Below are 14,879 nucleotides of genomic sequence, written 5' to 3'. Positions count from 1 at the left end.
GAATAGAGGAAAAAATAGTTACAGTTTATGCACAGTAGCTACTAGTTAGAACTATCACATTAAAACTAGAAAGTGATTAGTCTACATTATAAAACAATCACTTACACATTTTCACATAAAATAAATCCATTTTAGAGTTGTAGTCAAAATAGCATTTAAGGATTTTTTTACTCCTACAACATAAATTGGCAAACTGATATGAACTAAATAGAAAGAAAATAGTTGTTTCTGGCTTGATACTTTATACCATATGTCAAGCTTCAACATGGTGCAGTTTTTTTTACAGCTGAGTTCAAAAGCTCTGAAAATAAAGGCTCTTAATGACAATACTAATGGATTTTTATGTACAGCAACATTTAGCATGGCAATCAGTAATATTGGTTGAAAATAAGAATACTTCACACTTCTCTAGCACCACCTATTTTAGGATCTCAGGGCACTTCACCAAATGTCATTAATTAAACCTAATACCTTTCTGAGGTGGATAAGTACTATTATCAGCATTCTATACATAGGAAAACTGAGGCCCAGCCCAGAGGATTAAACTCAGCTCTTGTGTCAGTGGGCAAAATTCCACAGATTCATCTCCAATACATTCAGCTTACTCCATGACTGAAATTGCCCAAGAAAGAAAAACAGACTTGCTTAAGGTCATGCATATCAAGTCCAGGGCAGTCACTGGAACAGAATCCTGACTTGTAAACCACTGCTTTCAATTTGAGACCTCGCCTTTAAGCCTTGCTGCTGTTTGCTCTGGCCTCCACACCTGCCTGGTATATATATATATGCCGTTCTCTACCTCATGGGAACACCCTACACTCCCATGTTCATCCTTATAATATGACTGTGTGGTATCTAATGCAAAGTTTGTCATGTTGGGTGTCTTTGGAAGGCTCATGATGTACTGAGCATTGTTGTTATGGTAATGTTATAGGTTATAATTTCATGTATATAGTTATGAGGCTGAAAATGTGTCCTCATGGCTTAAAGCAAGCTGAGGCAAAAACTCCCCAAGAGCAGAGGGGCAGTTCACACCTCATCAGGGCATGTATGGACAAAACCCAGCCCAGCCTCACAGGAACAAAGGACACTGGCCTATGCAACAACAAAGGATCTGTTGGACTCTCAAGTAAGTCACCCTGCTTCCTCTGATCAGTTTGGGACTGCGATGAGGTAATGTTCACCTGACTCTGAAGCGGAGAGGGCAAAGCCAAGAGGGAAGAAAAAACATGATAAAAGGGAGAAATTTTCCATGCTCTTCCTCTCTCTTCCACTTTCATGTACAGACATCACCACCAAGCGACTGAAGCGCTGATCAAAGGGGAGAGCCTGGCTGAAGGGCAACCAGCCTGCCTGTGGTGAGAAGCATCTAAGTTTGTAAGGGCACTGAAAGTGTTAAGATCAGCTTAGAATGTGTTTTGCTTTTATTTCATTTGACCAAATCTGACTTGTTATGTGTTGACTTATAATCACTTAAAATCTATCTTTATAGTTAATAAATCTGTTTGTTTATTCTACCCAAAGCAGTATGTTTAGTTTGAAGCGTGTCAGAGACTCCCCTTGGGATAACAAGCCTGGTACATATCAATTTCTTTGTTAAATTGACGAACTCATATAAGCTTGCAACGTCCAGCGGGCATAACTGGACACGGCAAGATGGAGGTTCCTAGGGTTGTGTCTGGGACCCGAGATATTGGCTAGTGTCATTCAGTTGCACAATCCAAGCATCTTATATGCCAGAGGCTGTGCATGAAGAGCCCAGGAGTGGGGGTTCTCACAGCAGGGCAGGGCAAGGCTGGCTCCCAGAGTCAAGGATTACTAGAGAACTTTTAGTGTGTGCCAGCAGGGTCCACAGAGACCAGCTGATACACAACACTATTGTGCACTAAAAATTACTCCCCTCTGGTGTGGACAAATGCATGCTGTAGACAAGCCCTTAGAGCAGGGGTGGCCAACCTGAGCCTGAGAAGGAGCCAGAATTTACCACTGTACATTCCCAAAGAGCCACAGTAATACGTCAGCAGCCCACCGTCAACCCCCCCATCCTGCTCCCAGTGCCTCCCACCCACCGGCAGCCCCGCCAATCAGCGCCTCCCGCTCCCTCCCCACACCTCTCGATCAGCTGTTTTGTGGCGTGCAGGAGGCTCTGGTGTGGAGAGGGAGGAGCGAGGGCATGGCAGGCTCAGGAGAGGGGACGGGAAGGGATGCAGTGGGGGCAGGGCCTGTGGCAGAGCCAGGGGTGGAGCAGTGAGCACCCCCGGCACATTGGAAAGTTGGCACCTGTAGCTCCAGCCCTGGAGTCAGTGCCTAGACAAGGAGCCGCATGTTAACTTCTGAAGAGCCGCATGAGGCTCCGGAGCCACAGGTTGGCCACCCCCCGCCTTAGAGGTATATGTACACCAAAAGATTTGTTGAAACTTCTGTTACAGAATTGGCATGCAAACTGTATTTATAGAAAACTGGGATATTTTTCAGACTTTGAAGGGGATCCAGAAAGGAGCTGTCACAGTTCCAGAGTTACTGGACCTCTGATCCCTTCTCTAGGGTATTCAAGTTAAGGTCTCAGACCTCTAGCCATCACCTTTCCCTGGGCCGGAAACCATCTTCCAAGCGGAGACCCTGGCAGATCTAAAGTACTTCAGGTGTTCTCACAGGGCCCGTCTCTGGTCACAGTCTCATGCTTGTCTGCTCTTGAACTGAGTGTGAATGACCCTCTCCTCAGGTCATGGCTCATATTTTAAACAGTTTCAAATCCTCTGTCTGCCCAACACCTTTGAACCAGGTCAAAGCAGTCTGTCTGCTATTCCCCAGGGGTGAAAATATAAAGGACTTGTTATCTACATTGTTTCAGTATTGGGGATTTGCATTCATTACTCCCTTCTGACTTTAGTTCCTGCAGGAAACATCCTTTATCTTATCCATTTAGCCAGGCATACAACCACTGGCCCGCCCATAAAGATACATATCATGTTTATCAAGTTGATAAAATAGTCTTTGAATATTCTGTGTTCCATAACATCACTGCTGTCACAGGAACAGTTGCCTGGGGATTCGGCAGGGTTTCCAGCAGCAAAGAGGAAGGACAGTGAAGTCTGTTTGACACCTCTCACACATTACTGTGTCGGCTGAGGTCGAGAATGGCATACAGAAGTTCACCAGAGAGACCAGGCTCAGGCACTGTAGAAGGAATACTAGCCCATCATAATCCAAGATGAAGACTCCTGTTCCTTTTTTATTTTAAGGTATACTATGGGTAGTTAGTTTATGGATTGTTTTATATTGGGAGGTGAGTTACTGGGGATTTCTGTTTTCATGACAGCTCTAGATTTTGAGTGGGTCATATTGGTTTTTCTAGAAACAAGGTGGGTGAGGTAATATCTTTTACTGGATTGACTTCTCACCAACAGAAGTTGGTCCAGTAAAGGATATTACTTCACAATCTCTTAACATCCTGGGACCAACATGGCTACAACAACACTGTATACAATATTGCTTTTCTGTAAGTTAAGTTATTGCTGAGTTGTACTATTTTTGGTCAGTGACTATCTAATCTAATCTATCTATCTAATTATTAGCTGTGGTACCTATAAGGCCCCCATTCCCACAGTGTCTGAGCACCTGACAATATTTAATGTCCATATCAATGCACTGTAACGTTTCTACCTTTTCATGTTTTTAAATAAAACTAAAACATATGTAACATTAAGATACATGTCCCAGAGGAGTAATAAAATTCATGTGATATAGCAGTCCATTATTTTCACTCAGTTAACGGCTGATCATTTGACTGAATGATCATGGATCATGATGTTAATCAAAGTATGTTTCTATGCTGAAAAGTAACTATGTAAAAATGACACCTGCTTACTCTACAGACCTGTTCCTTTTTTGAGAATCAGATCTTATATTAGCGACTGAAGTAAGTTTTTATCACTTTGTATTCCTGTTAGCATTGCAGAGCCAGCCAGTTAAGAAGAACTGAGCTGGATTTTATTCCTGCTTGTGTATCAACAAAATAATTATTTACACACTTTCAATCAGTTACTCCTGTGCAACCCTATTTCCTTCAGTGGGGTTCCAAAGATGTAATCAAGGCATGATCTGAAGACAATAGAATTTCCCAAATAGAATACATTTCCCAAATGTAAATGAGAACATAATTTGGCTGACAGAATTTTTATTATGGATGATGATGCATGAGAATGAAAAAATTTAGTTTGCTTTTCATATCTCAGGTTGCGTTTGCAGACGTGCCAATTAGAAAAAAAAGAATTTTTACTTTTTGAGCATATTTAATCTAGAAACCATTAAGAGGCAATAAACATAGGATGCCTTAGTTATAACTGTCACACACACACAGTCCTAGTAAAGCTCCCGCTGCTGGACACTCACTAGGCTGCTGAGTTGGGTCCCAGTGCACTGGACTCGTACTCAACACTTCCCTGTACCCAAAAATGCTGAAGCACTACTCCTCCCCTTGGCCCCTCTAACACACTTCCTAGGCACAGACTCCGTCTGCTAGTCCTTCATGGAAATTAGACCACGTTGCTAGCCTTGTTGCCGATGGTCTCCAGGACCACTCTTGACCCCTCAGACTCTCCCACAGTTTAGCACACCCTTTTCCAGAATTCCAACCATGTGGCCCCACTGGGTTGACAATTTAACTATTCAGGGGCACCTGATAGTTAAGCCAACTGACACACACGTGGATTCTGCACATGATTCTGAATACAATTACTCTTTACTTTGATAGCGCGAGAAATACAGAGCTAGACAACATAATGAACACATCTGGATCTAAGTTCCCTCTAAGCTGCGCGGCCGTGCAGCAGCCTATTAAGTGCTGCACAGGCGCTCAGGGCTGCGGCACGGACAGATGCCACTCCCCCAGTCCCGGACCTGCCACAGCTGGGGGAGAGGTACCCCTCCCCCAGCCCCAACCCAGCCCCGGACCAGCCCTGCCACCGTCAGGGGACAGGAGCCTATCCCGCGGCCCCAGCCCTGGGGCTGGTGCGACAGGGAGAGGCACTTCTCCCCCCCAGCCCAGGTGCTGCTGCAGGGAGAGAGATCTGGAGGTGTCCTCTCTCTCTGCTGTAGCCCAGGGGTAGCCTGCACCCCAAACCCCTCATCCCCAGCCCCACCCCAGAGCCCAAACCCGCAGGTGATTCATTCTGCACATGCATGGGAAAAATTAGTGGGAACACTGATCTGGATGCATTTCCCTGCTGCAGTTTCCTCATCACTCTAGGGCATTATTTGGGTGTAGCTTAAAGTCCTCTTAGGAATCTAGGATCCTTCCTCTCCCCACTGGCCTTCTGCACATGGCTTCTCATTCAGGACATGGAATCTCTGGTCTCTCTCTCTCTCTCTCCCCCAAATTAGTTTGCTTCCTTTCCCCTGGCTGGTCCCCAAGTTAAACAAGATCCACTGCCCACTACAAAACCATGCCTCCCTCTTTGCCCAAAGCTTCCTGGGCATTTTCCACTCTCCAAACCCCAGCACCATGCATAGAAGTTGAAAGAACTAGTTCTCCCACCTTCAGCCAACCTATTGTCTCAAGGTGTTTCCACCTGAGTAGGTGACCATTAAGGTTTAATAGCTGACCATCCCTCGTCTGGCAGGTAATGAAAAAGCCCCATCAATTCATGGCCAGATCACTAAACACTGAGGCATTCCATGACACAAACATTTCATAATAACCAGAATTCATAAGCTGTACATAGATAGATTCCTCAAATCGTCCCAAGGGTCATTCTAAAGAACAGATCATTTTTAAAGCTGCTTCTGGCCTGCAATAACATGTATATCATCCTCTTTGCCAATTTAAGCAAACATTATTCATTTTTACTTTGTTAGACTTCAGAGCAATGCTTTTGGATTCATAGTGCTGTCTCTTAAATGTTAGTATTTTTCTCAAAGAGACACTTCTGATGGTCCCAGTTCTGCACTCTTTATACAGAAAAGAAAAATCTGGGGTGAAATCGTGACCCGATTGAGTATTGCCATTTACATCAATGGGGCCAGAATTTCAGCCCAGTACTTTTAGAATCATAGAGTCATAGAATCATAGAATATCAGGGTTGGAAGGGACCCCAGAAGGTCATCTAGTCCAACCCCCTGCTCAAAGCAGGACCAATTCCCAGTTAAATCATCCCAGCCAGGGCTTTGTCAAGCCTGACCTTAAAAACCTCTAAGGAAGGAGATTCTACCACCTCCCTAGGTAACGCATTCCAGTGTTTCACCACCCTCTTAGTGAAAAAGTTTTTCCTAATATCCAATCTAAACCTCCCCCACTGCAACTTGAGACCATTGCTCCTCGTTCTGTCATCTGCTACAATTGAGAACAGTCTAGAGCCATCCTCTTTGGAACCCCCTTTCAGGTAGTTGAAAGCAGCTATCAAATCCCCCCTCATTCTTCTCTTCTGCAGGCTAAACAATCCCAGCTCCCTCAGCCTCTCCTCATAAGTCATGTGTTCCAGTCCCCTAATCATTTTTGTTGCTCTTCGCTGGACTCTCTCCAATTTATCCACATCCTTCTTGAAGTGTGGGGCCCAAAACTGGACACAGTACTCCAGATGAGGCCTCACCAATGTCGAATAGAGGGGAACGATCACGTCCCTCGATCTGCTCGCTATGCCCCTACTTATACATCCCAAAATGCCATTGGCCTTCTTGGCAACAAGGGCACACTGCTGACTCATATCCAGCTTCTCGTCCACTGTCACCCCTAGGTCCTTTTCCGCAGAACTGCTGCCTAGCCATTCGGTCCCCAGTCTGTAGCTGTGCATTGGGTTCTTCCGTCCTAAGTGCAGGACCCTGCACTTATCCTTATTGAACCTCATCAGATTTCTTTTGGCCCAATCCTCCAATTTGTCTAGGTCTTTCTGTATCCTATCCCTCCCCTCCAGCGTATCTATCACTCCTCCCAGTTTAGTATCATCCGCAAATTTGCTGAGAGTGCAATCCACACCATCCTCCAGATCATTTATGAAGATATTGAACAAAACCGGCCCCAGGACCGACCCTTGGGGTACTCCACTTGATACCGGCTGCCAACTAGATATGGAGCCATTGATCACTACCCGTTGAGCCCGACAATCTAGCCAGCTTTCTACCCACCTTGTAGTGCATTCATCCAGCCCATACTTCCTTAACTTGCTGACAAGAATACTGTGGGAGACCGTGTCAAAAGCTTTGCTAAAGTCAAGAAACAATACATCCACTGCTTTCCCTTCATCCACAGAACCAGTAATCTCATCATAAAAGGCGATTAGATTAGTTAGGCATGACCTTCCCTTGGTGAATCCATGCTGGCTGTTCCTGATCACTTTCCTCTCATGCAAGTGCTTCAGGATTGATTCTTTGAGGACCTGCTCCATGATTTTTCCAGGGACTGTGTAAGGAATATATTAAGTTATAGGTTGGTTAGAAATAAAACTTATTTGCTTTCTTCTAATTTGTGTGCAAGTATGTACTCTGGAGGATGGACACTGAAATGTATAAGACTCCTCCAACCAGTCACAGGAATGGCCGATACAAAAACCCAGAGGATGAATCACTGGAAAAGAAACCTGGGATTTGAATAGACTGATAGGTTAAAAAAAACCCCCACCAAACAAAATAAAGGAACAAACCTCAAAAAGCAAAATAATTTCAAGACCAATTTTGGGCTTTTCAACCCTGAGAGAATAAAGGAGGCATGTGAAGATATATTAAAATAACTACATTATCTTATTGCTGTGTATAAACCTCCTGAAACCATTAAACTGAAATCTGTTTCTGTACTAAAATCTTTTCCCCCTGCATTTTGTATTCTTGTTGGATTGGTGTTATGAGGTTGTTCCTGGACTGTTGGCAAAATTTTTTGTATTTTTAGAAAAATAGTATTTTTTTTGGAAAACTCCTTGCTGTACAAAGCATGACATGGGCTTTGCAAACAGAAGAAGAAGAAAAGCTGGGTCCAGTTTAGCCAAACTCTTATTACAGTACCAACCGACAACTATCATGACTCCATCTCAGATTGTTAACATTTGATTGAAGTAGTACTATAATTTTCCAGTATTTGATGCAAAATATTCGTTCTTTTTTTCAGCTGTGGAATACTGATTCTTTTAGAATTTGCTCTTCATTTATTGTAGGCAGTGTTGTTGTAGCCATGTTGGTCTCAGGATATTAGAGATAAGGAGGTGAGGTAATATCTTTTATTGGATCTTTTATCTTCTGCTTGTCTCTCACCAACAGAAGTTGGTTCAATAAAAGATATTACATCACCCACCTTGTCTCGCTTTATTATTATTATTATTAATTATTTGTATTGAGGTAATTCCTAGTGGTCCTAGCCACACTGTGTTAGGCACTGGATAAACCAGGGATTGGCAACGTTTGGCATGCGGCCAGCCAGGGTAAGCCCGCTGGTGGGCCGGGCCGGTTTGTTTACCTGCCATGTCTGCAGGTTCGGCCGACCGCAGCTCTCACTGGCCGCGGTTCACCACTCCAGGCCAATGGGGGCTGTGGGAAGCGGCGGCCATCACATCCCTCGGCCCACGCTGCTTCCCGCAGCCCCCATTGGCCTGGAGCAGCGAACCGCGGCCAGTGAGAGCTGCCGTCGGCCGAACCTGCGGACGTGGCAGGTAAACAAACCGGCCCGGCCCGCTACGGGGCTTACCCTGGCTGGCTGCATGCCAAACATTGCCGATCCCTGGTATAAACATATAACAAAGAGACGATCCCCGCCCCAAACATCTTGCAATCTAAGACAAGAGACAACAGGAAGCTATGACAAACAGATAGCAGAAGCACAAGGTAACAAAGAAATGGTTCTGGTCAGCTTGATAAGGAGCAGTGACAGGACATGAACAGCTTTACCATTGTTTTTTGTAGGCATCACAGTAGAGGAGAGTTTTAAGGAGCGATCTGAAGGAGGACAACAAGGTGGCTTCGCAGATTTTTATGGAAAGCTGCTCCCATGCATCCTTTATTAATCCCAGGAAAACTTGCTTCTTGTAACTCTGCTGTTTTGTGACACAGTTTGTGGCCCTGTTCACATTAGGAAAGCTTTCACTGGTATAAATACATAGATGTAGATGTTTAATATGGTTGTTTAGGTGCTAACGCAATATAAATATTAGAGGCCCTTTTGTGTCAGGCACTGTACAGCCAAGTCAGCTCTCACAACGGAGTCGAGAATCAAACCCTTTATATATATTTATTAACTGCTCTCATTTGTCTCTTTTTTTATGCTATGTAGCATTCCATGAGCTCTTTGGTTGATAACAAGACTGTAAACCTAGGTATTACACAAACTGTGCTCTCTCCCACTCACCCTTACTTTTAACCCGTTATATAAACACCCACTAATAACCAGTACTTTCCTATTAGGTATTTAAATGAGATACACCAGTGCAAACTCTTTATGTTGATGAATTGCACCATTGCCAAGTGAAGCATCTAACATCAGCGCAAATTTCCTTACTCTATATACAGGGCCCATGAAGCTAATAACAGAAATCTCCATCTTATGATTGGACTTTATTTTACAGAGAAACATAAGAATTGCCAAACTGGATCAGACTAGTGGTCCATCTAGATTACTATCTTGTCCCTGAGAGTGGCCAATATTAGCTGCTTCAGCGGAAGATGTAGAAAATTCCGTAAGGGACAGTTATGGAATAATTTGCGGGCAGGAGAAATTTCTTCCTAATCCTCATCAGTCTGTGACTAGTTTATGCCTTGAAACATGAAGACTTATATCCTTTCTTAAACAAGCAACCCTCCTGCCCTTATCTAATGTAACTGCGAACGTTCTAATTACCCACATGGATTTCAATCTCTCTAAAAAAAATTCCTATTCTTCTTACAATGCATATACCATTTTCTCACCCATTTAAAATAACTGACTCTATACTGTAGCCACTTGTAATTGATACTGTTCAGATGCATCCTGACACCCTTTGACTGAATCTTGAAGAGTACTGCCACAGAGGCCAGACTGGCTGGACGGCCAAGATGCATTGTGTTAGCACAGGGTCTAAAGTTTCTTGTCCCCTCAGTGGGTCTTTCTTGTATATAGGACAATCTGCCCCAAAATAATTGCACTGTTTTTAGTCAGAGATGATGGCATGATGCCAGCTGTCAACGTTAGTATTCCAGTGTCAAGACCAAAACTCTCTGTGAATAGCACTGGAACTGGGCCACTTATAGAAAGAACAAGATGGCTACGCATACATAAAAGCTAGAGCCATTTCATCCAGCTCAGAGTAGCAATGTTGAGAATGAAGATCATGTACATAGTATGAATAGAATGTTAAGTGACAAGCCTTAGTAAGATATTTGTTTGGCAGCAGCAGCTTCTGCTCTGGAAACAGTAAGCCAACTGATCAGCTGGCTAATTTTTGTTTTAGTTATTGCTTTAAATCTGGTATTAATGGTAAAGTTAAAGTATCAGTGAAAATACTTGATTTTGTCCTCAGACAGCACAAGTTTAGCAGTATTCTAGCATATACTATTTAGTTGTAATTATTATTTTCTGTTTTAATATGAGATTTATGAATCTAATGGTTTCTCCATGCTGAATATTTCCATTCCAGATCCAGTCATTTGTACTGTTGCAAAGTGTCCAAGAGTCATAAAAATGCTCAGGATTGATTTGTGTCCTTTCCTTTCAGAAAATATTAAGCATTGGTACATTTTGGAAGTATATTATGCTGGATTCTGTGGTCTTCTAAGAAGGGCCATACTGGGTCAGACCAAAGGTCTATCCAGCCCAGTATCCTGTCTATTGACAGTGGCTAATGCCAGGTGCCCCAGAGGGAGTGAACCTAACAGGTAATCATAGAATATCAGGGTAGAAGGGACCTCAGGAGGTCATCTAGTCCAACCCCCTGCTCAAAGCAGGACCAATCCCCAGTTTTTGCCCTACATCCCTAAATGGCCCCCTCAAAGATTGAGCTTACAACCCTGGGTTCAGCAAGCCAATGCTCAAACCACTGAGCTATCCCACCCCCTAATAATCTTGGGATCTCTTTTCCTGCCATCCATCTCCACTCTCTAACAAACAGAGGCTAGGGACACCATTCCTTACCCATCCTGGCTAATGGCCATTAATTAACTTAACCTCCATGAATTTATCTAGTTCTTTTTTAAACTCTGTTATAGTCCTAGCCTTCACAACCTCCTCAGGCAAGGAGTTCCACAGGTTGACTGTGCGCTGTGTGAACAACTTCCTTTTATTTGTTTTAAACCTGCTGCCCATTAATTTCATTTGGTGGCCCCTAGTTCTTATATTATGGGAACAAGGAAATAACTTTTCCTTATTCACTTTGTCCATACCACTCATGATTTTATATACCTCTATCATATCCCCCCTTAGTCTCCTCTTTTCCAAGCTGAAAAGCCCTAGCCTCTTTAATCTCTCCTCATATGGGACCTGTTCCAAACCCCTAACCATTTTTGTTGCCGTTCTCTGAACCTTTTCTAACGCCATTATATCTTTTTTGAGATGAGACCAAGAATTTAAACATTCTCAAGAATAATTTTAAAAAGCTCCCACTCATTTACATCAATAAATCATGAAAACATGTATTCTGCTGCTGTTTCTATATATAAAAAAGAGAATTTATAACATCTATGTCTCCAGGACAAAGACATACAAACATTTTCAGCAGGGCAAAGCGGAAGAAAGAACTATTTTCCACAGCAATGGAATGCATCCTGATTTGTGCATGGCAACATAGAAAAAAGACCAACTTTGAAGGCTGCTTTTTCTGCGTATCACTCCAGAAAGAGGCATATTATAGCCTCAAAATTAAGTTAATATTTAAAGGTAAAGTGTTTACAGGCTTACATGGCTATGACTAGCTCAAATGAGACAGGAGATGAAGAGTTAAGGATATATGGTCTGGTTATTCCTTGAGAATGAATCAGTACAGTTCATTTTTTCCAGTAGAGAGATGGTGAACTCCATTTTCATTTGTTCCGTGTTCCAGTCTTTCTGTAAGGAAACACTGGGCTATAAAATGTGGTGGACAACTGTTGCTTATCTCTGTTTTTTTGCATATTCCTGATCTTACAAAGTACTTGGAGTTGTCTACAGAAGAATGGGGTCCTAACATCTACTCACATATGTAAGGGGCTAGGTATAGTAGGACAAAATTGCTCCTGTTGTTTTATTATTCTGTTATTGTTTGTCAGGGGTTAAAAAAAGAGGCGATACTTTTCCAAATTCCACCCACACAGTAAACTATGCCCATACAAGTTACCAAAACAAGAGACTACTCATAGTAGACTGTATAGATGTTCAAAATATATGATTATGTGTATGCTCCACTGGGCTCCTTGATCTTGGCTCCCCTTCAGTGGCATTTGAATATTCCCAGGGACTTTTGCTGGACTCCTGGGGTTTGGTTTCCCCTCAATCAGACTGGACCCTGTTAGGTTCCTTGAGCGTGACTCCTTCTTGAGATTTTAAAAGGCGGGGGTATCTCCCAAATGCCCACCTACTGATGGTGCTACAAGACTATGCTCACAGTGGATGGTACGGCTCTTACGATCCCCTTCTTTCTTACATCCTTTCCTGAGTAATGAAATAGCTAATAATACTGACACTTAAATTTATCGCCACTGGGCACGCCAGTTAAGGTGAATGAGGCAGTTCAGATCTCTCAGACCTATTGTTCTAGACTCCGGAAGAGGCTGCTACTTGCATTACACTTTATGCGTATTTCTGAGGTTTCCCTTGCTCCGAAAGCAGCCAGAGACCAACCCTTTTTTGCAATGAAAGCTCAGATTCCGTTGCACAAGGCAGGCGCTTGGGAGAGTTGTCCATGTGCCATGCTGCCAAATGCTGGTCCAGCACTGGCTGCGCTGTTTGGTCAGTCGATGACTGGCATGGTATCCCCCCCACCCCCCCGCCCCATTCAGTTGTTTTCCCATGATCTGGGCAATTAGCCTTCGGCACAAGGTAGCCAGCTAATGGCATGGCATGGCTGGCTCCCGGCCCAGCAGCCCTTAGCCCCTGCCCTGCCCTGGCTAGGACTGGGGCCAGGGGCGGGTGCTGCCGGCGACACCGAGGGCCGGCTCTGCAGTAGCCGGAGGGTAGCCTGCCCCCTCCCTTCGTTGTGCGCGGTGCCACCCTCGCCTCCCCCGGCCCGTCCCTCCCTCGCGCTGCGCCTCGCGCGCGCGGCCCCTCCCGCCTCGCTTGTCCCTGTGTCGCGCGCCCTCGCCACCGCCCCCTTCTCGCGCGCCGCGCGCCGCGGCTTTCCCTCCCGCCCGCCGGAGAGTTACCGGCCTCTCGCGAGAGCAGGGGAAGGGGGCGGTGCCGCCGCCGCCGCCGCCGCGCTCGATCCGCGCCACAGCCGCCCTGACAGGAGGGCGGGTGAGGCAGCGGCGGGGCTGGTCCCTCCGCTCCGAGCCGAGGAGGCGTCGCCGGCTCGGCTCTCCTCTGCGTGACTCACCCCGGCCATGGCCGGCTGCGCGCCGCGGGGGCCGCCGCTCCGCCGCCGCTGAGGAGCCGCCGCCGCCATGAAGAAGGGCCGCTCCCGGGGGGACAAAGCGGGGCCCCCGCCGCCCCCCAGGAGGGAGCCCGCCCGGGCGGCCGCCGCCGCGGAGGGCAGAGCTGCCCCGGCGGGGGGCGGCAGGAGGGAGCCGCAGGACGCCAGGGCCCCGGGCGCCGCCTGCAGGGAGGCGAAGGAGAAGGTAAAGGGGGCACGGCGCCGGGTGCCCTTCCACCCCGCGGCGGGGGCGGGGGGCGCGTTGCGGGGCACCGGGCCGGGGTGACTGGGCTGCGCGGGGTGTGCGGGGGGCCCGTGGCAGGGTGAAGGGGCCGGTGGGGCGGGGGCTGTGGGTGTATCATGGGGTGAAGGGGCCGGTGGGGCGGGGGCTGTGGGTGTATCATGGGGTGAAGGGAGCCGGCGGCGTGGGGGCTGTGGGTGTATCATGGGGTGAAGGGGCCGGCGGCGTGGGGGCTGTGGGTGTATCATGGGGTGAAGGGGCCGGTGGGGCGGGGGCTGTGGGTGTATCATGGGGTGAAGGGAGCCGGCGGCGTGGGGGCTGGTGCCTCGGGGGGCGGGGGCTGGCTGGGTGCCTCGCAGGGCAGCGGGACCGGGTGGCGAGGGCGGGAGGCTGCACGCACCTGCGTTGCGGGTAGGTAAATGGTGTGAGGCAGGCGTCGGGGAAGGGGACGTGATGTGGTATGCCTGGCTTGCCGCAGCCAGGGGGCAGCCAGTCCGATACGGGGTGCCTTGGGGTGAAGAGAGGGAAGCGGGAATGGGGAGAGTTGTGACCATGGGACCTTCTGGGGTATGGACATTGCAGGTGGCAGCTGGGGTTGGCGTGGCTCTGATGGAGTTGGCTGGATGAGTCTGGGAGGTGGAGGTGTGCGGCACTGGCTAGAAGAAAAGGAGGACTTGTGGCACCTTAGAGACTAACCAATTTATTTGAGCATGAGCCATCTGATGAAGTGAGCTGTAGCTCACGAAAGCTCATGCTCAAATAAATTGGTTAGTCTCTAAGGTGCCACAACTCCTCCTTTTCTTTTTGCGAATACAGACGAACACGGCTGTTCCTCTGAAAACTGGCTAGAAGCTGGTTTTAGGGGGCACATGATGCAGTATTATGGGCGCAGCAGCGTTTGTTGGAAAATGCACATTAAATTCATCCTGACAGGCAAATGGTTTAAGAAACAAAGGAAGATAGAAAATGTATCTGAGAAACTAGTGAATCAAAAATTGAGTCATGGTCTGCGCTGCTTTGAATGTGTAAAGTGCCAAATAAATGCCTACTGTTATTATGGCTCTTTGAGCCAGAGCCCGCACTGTAGACTGTACGAGGGAAGGGGAAAAAGAACGTAGCAGAATCCAGCTTTGTGTAACATGCTGACTACT

General features: G+C 46.4%; 2 protein-coding genes across 10 annotated transcripts in view; one reads left to right on the top strand and one right to left on the bottom strand.

Annotated features, from left to right (window-relative positions):
* LOC125641766 (riboflavin-binding protein) overlaps window positions 1-13,539 on the bottom strand; it is a 34,942-nt gene extending 21,403 nt beyond the window's left edge. Inside the window, exons 1-3 of one of the 3 annotated variants that reach the window (XM_048862164.2) lie at window positions 13,452-13,539; window positions 11,843-11,989; window positions 8,866-9,060 (exon numbers count right to left, since the gene is read on the bottom strand). In XM_048862164.2, coding sequence (XP_048718121.1) covers window positions 8,866-8,868 — 3 coding nt within the window. In that variant the 5' untranslated portion in view covers window positions 8,869-9,060; window positions 11,843-11,989; window positions 13,452-13,539. The remainder of the gene's footprint in view (window positions 1-8,865; window positions 9,061-11,842; window positions 11,990-13,451) is intronic. The other 2 variants (XM_048862165.2, XM_048862162.1) reach the window with 2 other exon arrangements.
* The window catches only part of MAST2 (microtubule associated serine/threonine kinase 2), a 391,471-nt gene continuing 390,110 nt past the window's right edge, over window positions 13,519-14,879 (top strand). For 5 of the 7 annotated variants that reach the window (XM_048862155.2, XM_048862154.2, XM_048862150.2 and 2 more), the window contains exon 1: window positions 13,519-13,692. In XM_048862155.2, coding sequence (XP_048718112.2) covers window positions 13,519-13,692 — 174 coding nt within the window. The remainder of the gene's footprint in view (window positions 13,693-14,879) is intronic. The other 2 variants (XM_075131875.1, XM_075131876.1) reach the window with 2 other exon arrangements.

Source organism: Caretta caretta, chromosome 8 (genome assembly GCF_965140235.1).
Source record: "Caretta caretta isolate rCarCar2 chromosome 8, rCarCar1.hap1, whole genome shotgun sequence".
In the NCBI taxonomy this organism is placed as follows: domain Eukaryota; kingdom Metazoa; phylum Chordata; order Testudines; family Cheloniidae; genus Caretta; species Caretta caretta.
The sequence above is the reverse complement of the archived record's forward strand: the minus strand, read 5'-3'. Positions and strand labels throughout refer to the sequence as shown.